General features: G+C 39.6%; 1 protein-coding gene across 1 annotated transcript in view; it reads right to left on the bottom strand.

Moving 5' to 3' along the window:
* CFAP47 (cilia and flagella associated protein 47) overlaps positions 1-15,462 on the bottom strand; it is a 465,875-nt gene that overhangs the window by 50,418 nt on the left and 399,995 nt on the right. Inside the window, exons 52-53 of the mRNA XM_044285568.1 lie at positions 14,361-14,520; positions 11,724-11,818 (exon numbers count right to left, since the gene is read on the bottom strand). Of these exons, the coding sequence (XP_044141503.1) occupies positions 11,724-11,818; positions 14,361-14,520 (255 nt within the window). The remainder of the gene's footprint in view (positions 1-11,723; positions 11,819-14,360; positions 14,521-15,462) is intronic.

Consider the following 15,462-nt stretch of genomic DNA (forward strand, 5'->3'; position numbering starts at 1 on the left):
ATGAGAACACTTATTTGCTCATAGAAACTGTTAGATACCAAGAGAAACATTTATCATAGGTATAAATACCAGTTTTCTGGAGTAAAAAATATGATATACACAAAGTATATGAGTGATGCCCTTTCACCACTTTCTCCAACACAGACAAAGGGGGGTCCTGACTCCTGGCTTCAGAGTTGCTATAAGCAAGATGCATTTACTAACGTCTTCCCATTACATTTCATTGATGGAAAACAGCGCCAGCTCGGAAACTAGCTTGCTGCTTTTTGCCAATGGCTGTTTATCAACAGGGTGTTCAATTGCATTTATTAGGATATGACCACTCGGGTCAGCCATGCTGAAGTTGGATCAGTGCTGCCTTGAGGCCAAGTATTACCAGGCCGTACCAGCTGCATCAGTATCAAATTAACTTATTAGAACCAAATTGCTTACTTAGTATGCATTGTTAATGTTGTACGGTTTTGGGACATAGAATAAACAATTCAGTTCTAATTAGTTAATTTGATCCTGTTGCAGCTTGTACAGCTGCGCATTTCTCAGCCACGTCCCAACAGCAGCATAGACACAATGTGAGGCTGTTGCCTTAGTGTTTCACATAAAAGTTTTTTTAGTTTTAAGCTTCCTTCACACATAGTTTTATTTTTTGCGCATTTTAGGGTGGGTTGACATCTGCGTTCTGGATTCCGTTATGGCTTTCCCTATAACACGGTTACAACAGAAAATAATGGAATCCATAAGACGGAAGTCAAAATGGAAGCATTCTGTTTTGCTCCTCCATAATACAAGTCTATGGGCAGCAGAACAGATTCATCCCACTTTCCATTATGCAGGTGTCCAGTCCTGCATAACGTAAACGGGACGGATCCATTTTGCTGCCCATAGACTTGTATTATGACAGAATGCAAAACGGAAGCCTTTAAAAGGCGTTCCGTGTGCTTTCCGTCATAATAGAAGTCTATGGGAATCATAACAGATCAGTCCTGTTTCTGTTATGCAGAACGGAGAAAAAAGTCCTGTCGACAGGACTTTGTTTTCCGTCTTGCATAACGGAAACCAGACTGATCTGTTATGATTCCCATAGACTTCTATTATGATGGAAAGCACAGCGGAACGCCTTTTAAAGGCTTCCGTTTTGTATTGAGATGGATCAATGCGGAATGCCTCTAAAGGCTTCCATTTTGACTTCCGTCTTATGGATTCCGTTATTTTCTGTTAAAAACATGTTATAACGGAAAGCCATTGCGGAATCCAGAACGCAGATGTGAACCCACCCTTAGTTGGTAAAACTATGTCCTGTTTTTCACCATTTCTTTACATTTTTTGTGGTGTTTTTTGTAGTTTCTTTAGCATTTTTTAGTTAAAATGTTTTTCTTCTTCAACTCCTAGACAGATGCCCAAGGGAAAGAAAAGTTTAAAACACAGCATATCTACAAAATGTGGAGTTTTTTTTATGTATTTTAATGTTATGAAGTATATATTAATAAAATACAATAAAAAAAAAAAGCCAGAAATGCTAAAAGCACACAAATGCAAAGCAAAAGACACCACGGAAAAAAGCTCTGTCTGCAGTGCAATTTTTCTTGCAAATATAGAGTTTAATGTAACATTTTGTTGCATAAAAAATCCACAAGAAATCCACAAACAAATCTCAAAAAAGCGGTGGAAAAATGGCAAATATGATTAAAAAAAGACTATGTATGATTACACTTAGGCCTCATTCACACTTCAGTGTTTGGTCAGTGATTTCCATCAGTGATTTGTGAGCCAAAACCAGGTGCAGCTCTAAACATAGAACAGGAGCAGATCTTTCCCTTCTACCTCATGTCTATGGAGGCACCACTTCTGGTTTTGGCTCACAAATCACTGATGGAAATCACTGACCAAACACTGAAGTGTGAACGAGGCCTTAGGGTACTTTCACACTTGCGTTTTTCTTTTCCTTCAAAAGGGCTCAATGCAGGAAAATAACTGATCAGTTATATCCCCATGCATTCTGAATGGAGAGCATTCCGTTCAGGATGCATCATGATGTCTTCAGTTCAGTCGCTTTGACTGATCAGGCAAATGATAAAACCGCAGCATGCTATAGTTTTATCTCCAGCCAAAGAAACTGAAGACTTGCCTGAAATCCAGCATTTTTTTCCCATAGGAATGTATTAGTGGCGGATACGGCATTCAAAATACCGGAAGGCCGGATCGGTCCTTCAGGTCTGCGCATGTGCAGACCGAAAAAAAGGTGAAAAAAATAAATGCTGGATTTGTTTTGCCGGATGACACCGGAAAGACGGATCCGGCATTTCAATGCATTTATCTGACTGATCAGGCATTTTCAAGACTGATCAGGATCCTAATCAGTCTTACAAATGCCATCAGTTGGCATACGTTTTGCCGGAACTGCTTGCCGGATCACTCTGCCGCAAGTGTGAAAGTAGCCTTAGACGGATTGTCCTGTGACTCTTGGAAATACTAATACATCCATTGTTTGTTTCTTTATGGTTTTTCTAGCATGGTTAGCAAGTGTTCCATATCACTCACTGGCAGATTATAAATGGTCCAGTTTTATACATTTGTAGAGGTTGAATGTGTCCAAAAAGCAGTGTTATAAGTTGTAATCCAATTTGACTCTTTGAAATGTAACAAAACAGAGCGTGTTGAATCAAGCATGCAGTTGCCAAAAGACACTCGAATTACTGGGGAAATTGACCTTTGCTTGTTTCCACTCATTCACATTAGTGCCTTTTTAGCCATACTATGTCAAAAAAGTAAACACGTTCACAACATTTACTAAATTTTATCCATTGCTACAGGGTCCAAATAAATGCTGGAATGGAGTTTAAACTAGAGATCCATCCAATCTGGCAAGAAAACAAATCCCGAACAGATCAATTTGTGGAGTATACAAGTAATTCACTTCCCATTGACAGATCTGTCTCAATCAAAACAATATACAGTATATACAGACTTCTGTAATCAGTTGACAGCACTCAAGGAGTAATCTGGGTGTTTCAAATCTCTATGTCTACAATTTTTTTACCCAAAGCAATATTTCTCACAAGGGTCTAAGTAGATATCAAATCTAGATATACAGATTCCGCACAGGGACACTGGTATCTAATGTTTCTATTAGAAAGCTCTGTGTGCCTCCATATAGTGTCCCCTTAACCCCTTAAGGACTCTAAGCCCTATTTCACCTTAAGGACTTGGCCATTTTTTGCAAATCTGACCAGTGTCACTTTAAGTGCTCATAACTTTAAAACGCTTTGACTTATCCAGGCCATTCTGAGATTGTTTTTTCGTCACATATTGTGCTTCATGACACTGGTAAAATGAAGTCAAAAAAATTATTTTTTTTGCATAAAAAAATACCAAATTTACAAAACATTGGGAAAAATTTGCAAATTTCAAAGTTTCAATTTCTCTACTTCTGTAATACATAGTAATACCCCCAAAAATTGTGATGACTTTACATTCCCCATATCTCTACTTCAGGTTTGAATTATTTTGGAAATGATATTTTATTTTTTGGGGATGTTACAAGGTTTAGAACTTTAGAAGCAAATATAGAAATTTTTCCGAAATTTACAAAAACCAAATTTTTAGGGACCACTACAGCTCTGAAGTCACTTTGCGAGGCTTACATAATAGAAACCACCCAAAAATTACCCCATTCTATAAACTACACCCCTCAAGGTATTCAAAACTGATTTTACAAACTTTGTTAACCCTTTAGGTGTTGCACAAGAGTTATTGGCAAATGGGGATGAAATTTGAGAATTTCATTTTTTTTTGCCTAGTTTTCCATTTTAACCCATTTTTTCCACTAACAAAGCAAGGGTTAACAGCCAAACAAGACTGTATCTTTATTGCCCTGACTCTGCCGTTTACAGAAACACCCCATATGTGGCCGTAAACTACTGTACGGCCACACAGCGGGGCGTAGAGTGAAAGGTGCGCCGTATGGTTTTTGGAAGCCAGATTTTGCTGGACTGGTTTTTTGACACCATGTCCCATTTGAAGCCCCCTGATGCACCCCTAGAGTAGAAACTCCCTAAAAGTGACCCCATCTAAGAAACTACACCCCTCAAGGTATTCAAAACTGATTTTACAAACTTTGTTAACCCTTTAGGTGTTGCACAAGATTTAATGGAAAATAGAGATACAATTTAAAAATTTCACTTTTTTGGCAGATTTTCCATTTTAATATATTTTTTCAAGTAACAAAGCAAGGGTTAACTCATTATTTATGGCCCTGATTCTGTAGTTTACAGAAACACCCCATATGTGGTCGTAAACAGCTGTACGGGCACACGGCAGGGTGCAGAAGGAAAGGAATGTCATACGGTTTTTGGAAGGCAGATTTTGCTGGACTGGTTTTTTTGACACTATGTCCATTTGAAGCCCCCCTGATGCACCCCTAGAGTAGAAACTCCAAAAAAGTGACCCCATTTTAGAAACTACGGGATAAGGTGGCAATTTTGTTGGTACTAGTTTAGGGTACATATGATTTTTGGTTGCTCTATATTACACTTTTTGTGCGGCAAGGTAACAAGAAATAGCTTTTTTGGCACTGTTTTTTTTGTTATTTACAACATTCATCTGACAGGTTAGATCATGTGGTACTTTTAAAGAGAAGGTTGTCACGGACGCGGTGATACCTAATATGTATACATTTTTTTATTTATGTAAGTTTTACACAATTATTTCATTTTTAAAACAAAAAAAGTTTTAGTGTCTCCATAGTCTAAGAGCCATAGTTTTTTCAGTTTTTTGGCGATTATCTTATGTAGGGTCTCATTTTTTGCGGGATGAGATGGCTGTTTTATTAGCACTATTTTGGCGTGCATATGACTTTTTGATCGCTTGCTATTGCACTTTTTGTGACATAAGATGACAAAAAATAGCTTTTTTTAAACCGTTTTTATTTTTATTTTTTTACGGTGGTCATCTGAGGGGTTAACTCATGTGATATTTTTATAGAGCCGGTCGATACGGACACGGCAATACCTAATATGTATACTTTTTTTATTTATGTAAGTTTTACACAATGATTTCATTTTTTAAACAAAAAAAATGATGTTTTAGTGTTTCCATAGTCTAAGAGCCATAGTTTTTTCAGTTTTTGGGCAATTATCTTGGGTAGGGTCTCATTTTTTGCGGGATGAGATGACGGTTTGATTGGCACTATTTTGGCATACATGCAACTTTTTTGATCACTTTTATTACCTTTTTTGGGAAGTAAGGTGGGCAAAAGTTTTTATTTTTTTATTTTTATGGCGTTCACCGTGCGGGGAAAGTAACATGACCGCTTTATAGATCAGGTCGTTACGGACGCGGCGATACCAAACATGTGTAGGGAATTTTATTTTTTTCATTTTTAATTAGTGATAAATGTGTTTTTTGATTTTCACATTTTTTTCACATTTTCTTACTGTTTTTTTTTACCCAGACCCACTTGGTTCTTGAAGATCCAGTGGGTCTGATGTCTGCATAATACAGTACAGAACCCTATAGGGTTCTGTACTGTATTTTACTTACACTGAACAGATCTATGCTTTTAGCATAGATCTGTTCAGCACCATGGACAGCAGGACGCCTGAGCAGGCGTCCTGTTGCCATGGGAACCGTCCCTGTCTGCCACAACTTCGCAGACGGGGAAGGGTAAGGACTGGGGCTTCGGGGGGCTGTATGGGGGCTCTCTCCCTCTCCCATCGGGGGGCTGCAAAGGCACAGCAGCCCCCCGATGGGAGAGGGAGGGAGCCGCATCTTACTATTAACTCTTTCCATACAGCGGTCCGTACGGACCGCTGTATGGAAAGGGTTAAACAGCTGACATCCATTCACAGATGTCAGCCATTTATACCAGGGTGTCAGCAATGTGCTGACACCCTGGTATACCCACTAGAAGCCAACGATTATTAGACGGGAGGCGGGCGGGGGATCGCGATCCCACCTGCTGCACCGCCCGCCTCCCGCACCGCCCGCAACACCCCCCCTGCACCTCCCACCAGGCTAAAATCATGCAGGGGTGATAACTATATATTTGAGCCACACAAAAGTTTGTGATCGCTGCGGTCAGGGACCGCGGCGATCAGAAACAGCAGAAATCGCAACAAACCGCAAGTCTGAATTGACCTGCGGTTTGCTGCGATCGCCGATACGGGGGTCATATGACCCCCCCAGGCGTTGTGACAGGATGCCGGCTGAACAAATGTTTGGAATATTCTTAAAAAGAAGGAACGCACCGGTGAGCTCAGCAACACCAAAAGACCCGGAAGACCACGGAAAACAACTGTGGTGGATGACCAAAGAATTCTTTCCCTGGTGAAGAAAACACCCTTCACAACAGTTGGCCAGATCAAGAACCCTCTTCAGGAGGTAGGTGCATGTGTGTCAAAGTCAACAATCAAGAGAAGACTTCACCAAAGTGAATACAGAGGGTTCACCACAAGATGTAAACCATTGGTGAGCCTCAAAAACAAACGACATCTAAATAAGCCTTCACAGTTCTGGAACAACATCCTATAGACAGATGAGACCAAGATCAACTTGTACCAGAGTGATGGGAAGAGAAGAGTATGGAGAAGGAAAGGAACTGCTCATGATCCTAAGCATACCACCTCATCAGTGAAGCATGGTGGTGGTAGTGTCATGGCGTGGGCATGTATGGCTGCCAATGGAACTGGTTCTCTTGTATTTATTGATGATGTGACTGCTGAAAAAAGCAGCAGGATGAATTCTGAAGTGTTTCGGGCAATATTATCTGCTCATATTCAGCCAAATGCTTCAGAACTCATTGGACGGTGCTTCACAGTGCAGATGGACAATGACCCAAAGCATACAGCAAAACCAACCAAAGAGTTTTTTAAGGGAAAGAAGTGGAATGTTATGCAATGGCCAAGTCAATCACCTGACCTGAATCTGATTGAGCATGCATTTCACTTGCTGAAGACTGAAGGGAAAATGCCCCAAGAACAAGCAGGAACTGAAGACAGTTGCAGTAGAGGCCTGGCAGAGCATCACCAGGGATGAAAACCAGCATCTGGTGATGTCTATGCTTTACAGACTTCAGGCTGTAATTGAATGCAAAGGATTTGCAACCAAGTATTAAAAAGTGAAAGTTTGATTTATGATTATTATTCTGTCTCATTACTTTTGGTCCCTTAACAAGTGGGAGGCACATATGCAAATTGTTGTAATTCCTACACTGTTCAGCTGATTTGGCTGTAAATACCCTCAAATTAAAGCTGACAGTCTGCAATTAAAGGACATATCGTTTGTTTCATTTCAAATCCATTGTGGTGGTGTATAGAGCCAAAAATTTTAGAATTGCGTCAATGTCACAATTTTTTTGGACCTGACTGTACATCAAGGGGAGAAAAACAGAACTGGATATTCACAATAATATGCTATAATCTAATAAAACTCGCTTCTCAGCGGCAAATTGAAGTGCACAACCCCCTATACTGCATGCTGTATTTTGATCAAAAGGCATAAGCCCACTCACCACGCCAAGGTTGCCTCTTTGAGTGGGACCTACTCTGACAAAAAGGCACAGCACATGGTGCAGTACTGCGTGGTGGCCTTTGTTTTTGTGACGCTGTGCTGGTGGGACCTAGTGCCATTGGTTGCTGTTTGATTCCTGGGTCCTGCCACCAACTAGGGCAGTGCCGCTTTGTCACCGCATAGTGCTGCGCCTTTTTGTCAGAGTAGGTCCCACTCAAAGAGGCAACCTTGGCGTGGTAAGTGGGCTTATGCCATTTGATCAAAATGTACACTAATGCCTCTTGTACAGCATGCAGTATAGTGGGCTGTACACTTTAATATTGCGCTGAGAAGCGTGTTTAATTATATCCTAGCATAGCATTGTGGATGTGCGATCCAGTTCTGTTTTTCTCCCCTTGATATGTGCATGTTGAATCTTTATTCTTTATCACTGATATCAGCACTCCTCCCATTCGGCACAGGTGGTTTTAATTTTGCAGAAGTCTGCATATAAGTGATAATTGACCTGCAGTTCCTGATAGCAATGGACATGTTGTGTTAGACAACTGTTCACATGGTGCAGTACTGCGTGGTGCCCTTTGTTTTTGTGGTGCTGTGCTGGTGGGTTGGTGGGACCCAGTGCCATGAGTGGCATTGTCAGACAGCAGGGTTGCTGTTTGATTCCTGGGTCCTCCCACCTACTAGGGCAGTGCCGCTTTGTCACCGCATTGTCGCTGCGCCTTTTTGTCAGAGTAGGTCCCACTCAAAGAGGCAACCTTGGCGTGGTGAGTGGGCTTATGCCATTTGATCAAAATGTACACTAATGCCTCTTGTACAGCATGCAGTATGGGGGGCTGTACACTTTAATATTGCGCTGAGAAGCGAGTTTTATTAGATCCAAGCATAGCATTGTAGTAACATTTTATATGAGGTATCACTATCTGTTTTAAAAGCAGAGAAATGTAATTTTGGAAAATTGCAAATTTTTCCCAGTTTTTTTTTATTTTGTATAAAAAAATAAAAAATATATGAAAAATATGGATGAAATTTACCACTAATATGAAGTATAATGTGTCACGAGAAAACAGTCTTAGAATGGCTTGGATAAGTAAAAGCATTTTAAAGTTATCACCACATAAAGTGACACGTCAGATTTGCAATAAATGGCCTGGTCCTTAAGGTAAAAAAATGGCAGGATCCTGAAGGGGTTAAACAATACTTAGCATGTTATAAAATATGTTAAAGGGAACCTGTCACCGGGATTTAGTGCATAGAGCTGAGGACATGGTTTGCTAGATGGCCGCTAGCACATCCACAATACCCAGTCCCCATAGCTCTGTGTGCTTTTATTGTGTAAAAAAAACGATTTGATACATATGCAAATTAACCTGAGATGAGTCCTGTACGTGAGATGAGTCAGGGACAGGACTCATCTCAGGTTAATTTGCATATGTATCAAATCAGTTTTTTTACACAATAAAAGCACACAGAGCTATGGGGACTGGGTATTGCAGATGTGCTAGTGGCCATCCAGCAGCCCATGTCCTCAGCTCTATGCACAAAATCCCGGTGACAGGTTCCCTTTAAACTCTTGCCTCTTTAACTAATGGAAAGGTGCTATTCTCTGTATAAATTCTGAATTAGTAATTAAAGATGTTGTCCAAGTAAAATTCTCAGACAACACCTACAATTGCTGAGAACAAAAAACAATTATATACTCTCCGTTTCTCCAGCACCATTCTCTGTGGCCCTTGCCCGATGATAGCCAGTCGTGACATTACTGGATAAGGCACCTAACTGCTGCAGCCAATCACTGCTGTCTATAATATATTATCTTTATTTTTTTATTTTAAGCAATTTTTGGGGCTGTCTGAGATTTTTTATCTCGGACAACCTTTTTAAGCTTTTTTGATACAAGATGTGATTTAGGCTCTGCTCACACTAAAAACCTAATTTACGTTTCACAGAAGTCGTGATGGATGAAAAGGATTTGTTATCATCTGTTATCATCAATTATGATACTTTTGTTTTATTTTCTTCATAGACGTTTAAACAGCAAGTCGAATTTCTGTAAGGTATTGTTTTTGCTGGATAAAATCTGTGGCATACACAAAACACAACTGAAACCTGATGAAAAGAACAGGGCCTGTGTGAACAGAGCCTTAAAAAAAAGGACAGACTATGAGGGTACATGCACATGGGTGGAAGAATGCAGAAGATCCACACAAATTGATGTGTGGATTTCTGTACGTTTCCACACCAAAACTGCCCAAAACCACATGCGTGACTTGCAGTTTTCGGCGTGGATTTGATACGGCTTTGTTGCAGATCTCACCCTTCCATTGAAAAGGGTGAAATTTGCACCAAAAATCGCAAACATAATTGAGATGCTGTAGATTTTTAAATCCGCATGGCAGGTCAATTTTCACATGGAACAAAAAAGCAAAGTGTACATGAGATTTGTCTAATCTCATTCACTTTGCTGGTACAGTATTATGCTACAGATTTTACGCACGGGAATCAGCGTGGTGAGAGTGTGGAATCCGCAACGTGTGCAGGTAGTCTAATATTTAGGCCTCTTGCACACGGACGTTGTACATCCGTTCCGTGCATTGGGGCCAGCAATTTGTGGTCCCCAATTCACGGGCAAGGTCCGTGCGGTGGTCGGGACTGATCAAGACCCATTCAACTTGAATGGGTCCGTGATCCGTCCGCACCGCAAAAAAATAGAACAAGTTCTATTTTTTTGCGGTGCGGAGGCACGGACAGAAACACCACAGAAGCACTCCGTAGTGCTTCCGTGGGGTTCCGATCCGTGCTTCAGTTAATTATCTCCGTGATTGCAAGTGTGATGTGGAGTGCACATGGGCCGGTGCCTGTGTATTGCGCACTCGCCGTATGCAGGCCGCAATACGGCCACGGGCACACAACATTCGTGTGCAAGAGGCCTTAAGTATATAATGTAAGTATGATTTCACTTTCCAGTTTCCTCCAGAATATTGCATTAATAAACATCATTTTTATTATTTTTAAAGAAATGTCTCTCTTCTGAAGAAACTCATTAATCTTGAGCTCTGTTCGGTTTCCTATGTTTACAGATCATTAAATTGCTCACAGGTGATTGCAAAGTGTGAAACCAGCAGGAGATTATTTCCCTTAGAAAATAATCAAGACATCGAGCTTCATAAACCTGAACTGTAAAAACATTCATCCTTTATACTTTTACACACCACACACAGAGACACCCCACACAACCATTTGACTAATCTCATAGTTACAGAGTGTGGAAGAAAATGGACCGTATATTTAGTTAATTTAAAAACCATCGATAATGGAGAGAAAGGCAAGAAAATCATAGTTTTCTTTAAACTAAAAATGTAATTCCTGAGCCCTTTCTAATAATTTAATGACCATCAATAATGGAGGTACAACGTGGACACACCAATCTACAATACGGGCTCCCAGCAGGATATAGGCACCCTGCTACAGGTTCTGTACATCCCATGGGGTGACTTGATTACTATGTATCAAAATCGCAAAGTTTAGTGCAGAAATACATCTAATGATCTTTTTATACCTAGGATTATAAATGCAACAAAAGACATTTCTACATCAAGGTAGAGGGGGTTTCTACAACAGGATGTTGCTTAGTTAATTCATTGAAAGAGTTAAAAAAAGGTGTGAAATTAAATTCCAGATTCAAGTTACATGTTCTAGGTTACTGAAGATGGGTCATTAAAACCGTTCTCCAGAAATGATTTAAAATAGCTGCCAGGAACCTGTCCTAGAATATGAGCAGGACTAGTTGCCTTCACTTGTAGTGCTGCCTAGGGGGTAAGGAGGCGAGGACTTACTACACACTATGCTCTGGCACTTGCATATGCTGCATATTGGTGGGTTTTCCTGACAGGATGCTCAGTCATGTTGACATATCATGGGCAGCTCAGCAAGTGGAGGCAACAAGTCCTCCTCACATTCTAGGATGGGTTGCTGGAAGCCATTTTAAATAATTCCTGGAGAATCCCTTAAATCCATGGATACATTGGTATTGGCATGTTCCAAATTTGTAACAATTTTTTTTACCAGTAATATGTTGCAACTGGCAAATACTTCATAGGAAGTATTTTGCTTTCCTTTGGATCAACATTGTACTACTATAAGCTAAACATACTTACAACTATGTTACACAAAGATATTGAATCCAAATAATCAGCATAGTCTGTCACTAGTAAAGAAAATACCTGGAGCAAAGTTGGATGGCTGAGCTTCTGGAATTCCATGAATTGGATAGATCCATCGTATACCTGAAATACCTCCATCCTCTGTCTTCGAAATGCTGTTTAAAACATGTTAATATTAATATATTTGATTTGCAAACCTTAAAACAATATTATTTTTGCATATCACTTCTGAAAATTTAAAGATAATACTAAAGCATTTCTAAAACTGTTGGTAATCCATGCTCATAAGAATATATCATTGTTAACGTATCACTCCCACAAAAATGTTCTTCTCTGACCTGTTAGAAAGGTACATGATGTAAACTGTATTGAAGGTAATCTTACTGGTGACTGTATTTGTGAGTTATAACCTCCATTCTGATCCTCAGCTATGTCATGTGACCAGCACTCTGATCTCCGTCTAACACAGGACAGGAAATCAGTTACTTCTCTATTCATTCCTATGAGGCGGAGATTGAGGCTCCTGTAGGAATACATAGAGAAACTGGCTTCCTGTCCACACATATGATGCTGTGGTATTTGGAGAGTCAGAGTGTTGGTCACAAAACAAATGTGTCAGAGTGTTGGTTATAATTCACAAATACAGTCACTGATGAGAAAATTACTTTCACTACAGTTTACATCATGTACAGTACCTTTCTAAAAGGTTAGAGAATACTAATTTCTGTGGGGTTCCTCTTTAAGCTCTGATCGTTACATTTCACATTTTAGCAGAATGCAAAAATATCTATCATATTTACTATGGCAAATATACCCAACTCTTATCTGGACCCAAAGCTGTACTTTCACAGACATTACACAGACTCCCACTGAAATCAATGGCCTATCTATTGATTTTAATGAATGTGCCAGGTCTTGAAGTTTGAGAGATGCTCTTTGCAAATGCTATCTGCTCTGGGATCACCTCAAAATACCATTTGCAAAAAGCATGTCTCACTCACGCAAATTTTTTTAACATTTCCTCTATATTCTCTTGTTAGAGAATCAGAGAGTTAGGCTACATTCACACGTCAGTATTTTTCTATGTCCCGAATTTCGGTCCGTTTTTGCGGATCCATTGTTCCTGAAAATGTTTCCGTATGTCATCCGTATGTCATCCGTTTTTTTGCGCATCCGCAAAAAACAGAAACATGTATAAATTTCACAAAGCAAATAAAGTTGTTTGGATCTCTTTGAAAAAAAAAAAAAAAAAAAAAAGTGAATAAGTGATTTCTGTGGGCAGGATTTAATTTCCAGGAACGGATTCCGCATAAAACGGATGACATACGTAATGACATACGAATGTCATCCGTTTTTTGCGGAACCATTGACTTTGTATTGTACCAGGATCCGATTTTTGCGGAAAAGAATAGGACAAGTTTTATATTTAATCGGACATGCGGAACGGAACAACGGAAACGTACAGCACACAATAAATGGGTCCAGAACTGGTCCTGATCTGTTCCGCAAAAAACGGAACAGATCAGGAAAGAAACAACGGACGTTTGAATGGACCCTTATACTGTGTCGAATTTTGACATGTCAGAAGTTTTCATTGTTTGAAATGGAGGTCTTCAGACTTACATTGATAGTTAAAATGAATGGGAGGCAGTGCTGTACACAGTGCTAGACCCTTCTGGATGTGGTTGTCTTTCCTCAGAGACTAGCGCAAAGTGGTGTATGGATATACAGATAGTATATATGCGTGTATACCACTCTACTCACATTTCCGAGGAGAACTATGAGGGCAAAGTGTTCAATTGAGCACTCCTACCCCTTTTTCGTGAAATGATCAATGGGGTCTCAGAACCTAGGCAACCACAAATCAAAACTTCTGACACATCACCATGAAAGATAATGGGACTGTTGCAAATTTGTCAAAAGTTTGCAAATTTATTTTTTATATTGCACTCTAGTGTATATAGACAGATCAATATCAATCTATCTATCTAATATTTATTTATTGAGTTGTACAAAGTCATAATATGTCATCCACTTAAGTCTATGGGGCCATAGCATGTCTCTCATATCTCTGTGTGACTCTAATATTGTGCTATGGTATACAGAGGTTTCTCATGGATTAATATGGAATTCAAGAACAAAAGAAATTGAAACATGTTTCATTGGATGCTGTATTCATTGGATGACCTGTGCACTACTATTGGGAAGTATGTCTTACTTTTTTCTTCCAAAGAAAACATTATGGGTATTCTACACTTATATAGATTATGTTAAAAGACTCCTGATTTTATAGTGAACAAAGAGAAATAATTCAAATAAAGAAAAGTGCTTTTGTGTTCTCACCTAAGTACGGTCATTGGTGCATACAGCACTTGTAAAAGGCTTTCAGTATGATTGGACTTAATGAGTATGCAACACTTCCTATGAAGTACACCTACATTTTCATGCATGAGATGTGCTTTCTCATCCATTCCAACACAATATTCCAAATCAGTGTAATCCTAGGAGTAGTCTAGGTAGCTGCAAACCACATTTTACCTGTGATTTTTACTTAAAACAAATTATATCAATCCTCCTCTCCTCTGTGCACATCTAAGACAAAAAAATATCTGTTCCCATCGACTTTAACTTATGAAGTCACTGTTCTGGCTGTTATCATTTTGTTTGTTTTATTTAATGTTACATAGCTAAACTTACCTTTTCAGTTCTGTATTTATATCTTCAAAATTACCATGATCCCAGTTGTCTCCATCTGCTTTCACCATGTGCACAACTAACAAAGCTTCGTAGAGTTTCATAGTATCTGGGGCAAAAAGTATTGGAATATCCAGCTTTTCCTTGGCAAATAAGGGAATGCCTAGACAAGTAAATGTCAGGTCAATGTCAGACATAAATTTACAAAAGTGAAATTATCATATTGAATATATACACAATAGACACCATTCCCTTACTAAAGAGCTGGTAGGAAATAAGATGCATGCGGTTGTATTATTAGAAAATAAGCATTTTTGAAAATCCATGACAGATACGCAAAAAAAAAACCCGCTAATGTGAAAGTAGACTAAGACATCAATAAATGATTGGTGGTGATACAATGCCCTAGCCTAGGCATTCCAAAACATTGAAAAAAAGAATACTGACTTATACTGCCCAAGCATATCCAAAATGATGCTCTTTTAGCAAACATCTGTCCCATTCAGCATATGCCTAGGTGGCATCACACATGTGGTGCCACCTTCTGCCGGCAGGCATGCTCCTCAGCAGGCAGCGCCACCATTATTCAGCTGACAGGATAACGTAGCAGGGTGTCATCTTCTGCCTGCGGGTATGCTCCTCAGCAAGATGTGCCACCGGCATTCTGTTGTCAGGAACACGAGGCCAGGTTTCCTGGTTCAGGAAGCACCAGCTAATCAGAGGTTCGCTGATGTCAGTCAGGTGACACTGGAAAGGTCACAAGACCAAAAGTGCAGGCCAATTTAAACAGGCTTGCCACAGGTTGCCTGTGATCAGTGTCTTCTCCTAGGATACCCCCACTAGCCTTTTGCTTTTATTCTAACTCTCCTGGTATTCTGACTCTATTTGGACCATGACCTTTTGGGTTGGTATTGTTTCTGATTCTTGTTTGCACTTCTGGTTTTGACTCCTGCTTCCAGGTTTAGGGACAAAGGGACGAATAGTTCAGGGTTCACTGTCGCTACCATGACACATGGCATGAACATTAATTTATATATATATATATATATATATATATAAACTATAAAAGGTTTGGGGGTTATTTATCAAATTGGCATAAAGTAGA

This window comes from Bufo gargarizans, chromosome 3 (assembly GCF_014858855.1).
Source record: "Bufo gargarizans isolate SCDJY-AF-19 chromosome 3, ASM1485885v1, whole genome shotgun sequence".
In the NCBI taxonomy this organism is placed as follows: Eukaryota; Metazoa; Chordata; class Amphibia; order Anura; family Bufonidae; genus Bufo; species Bufo gargarizans.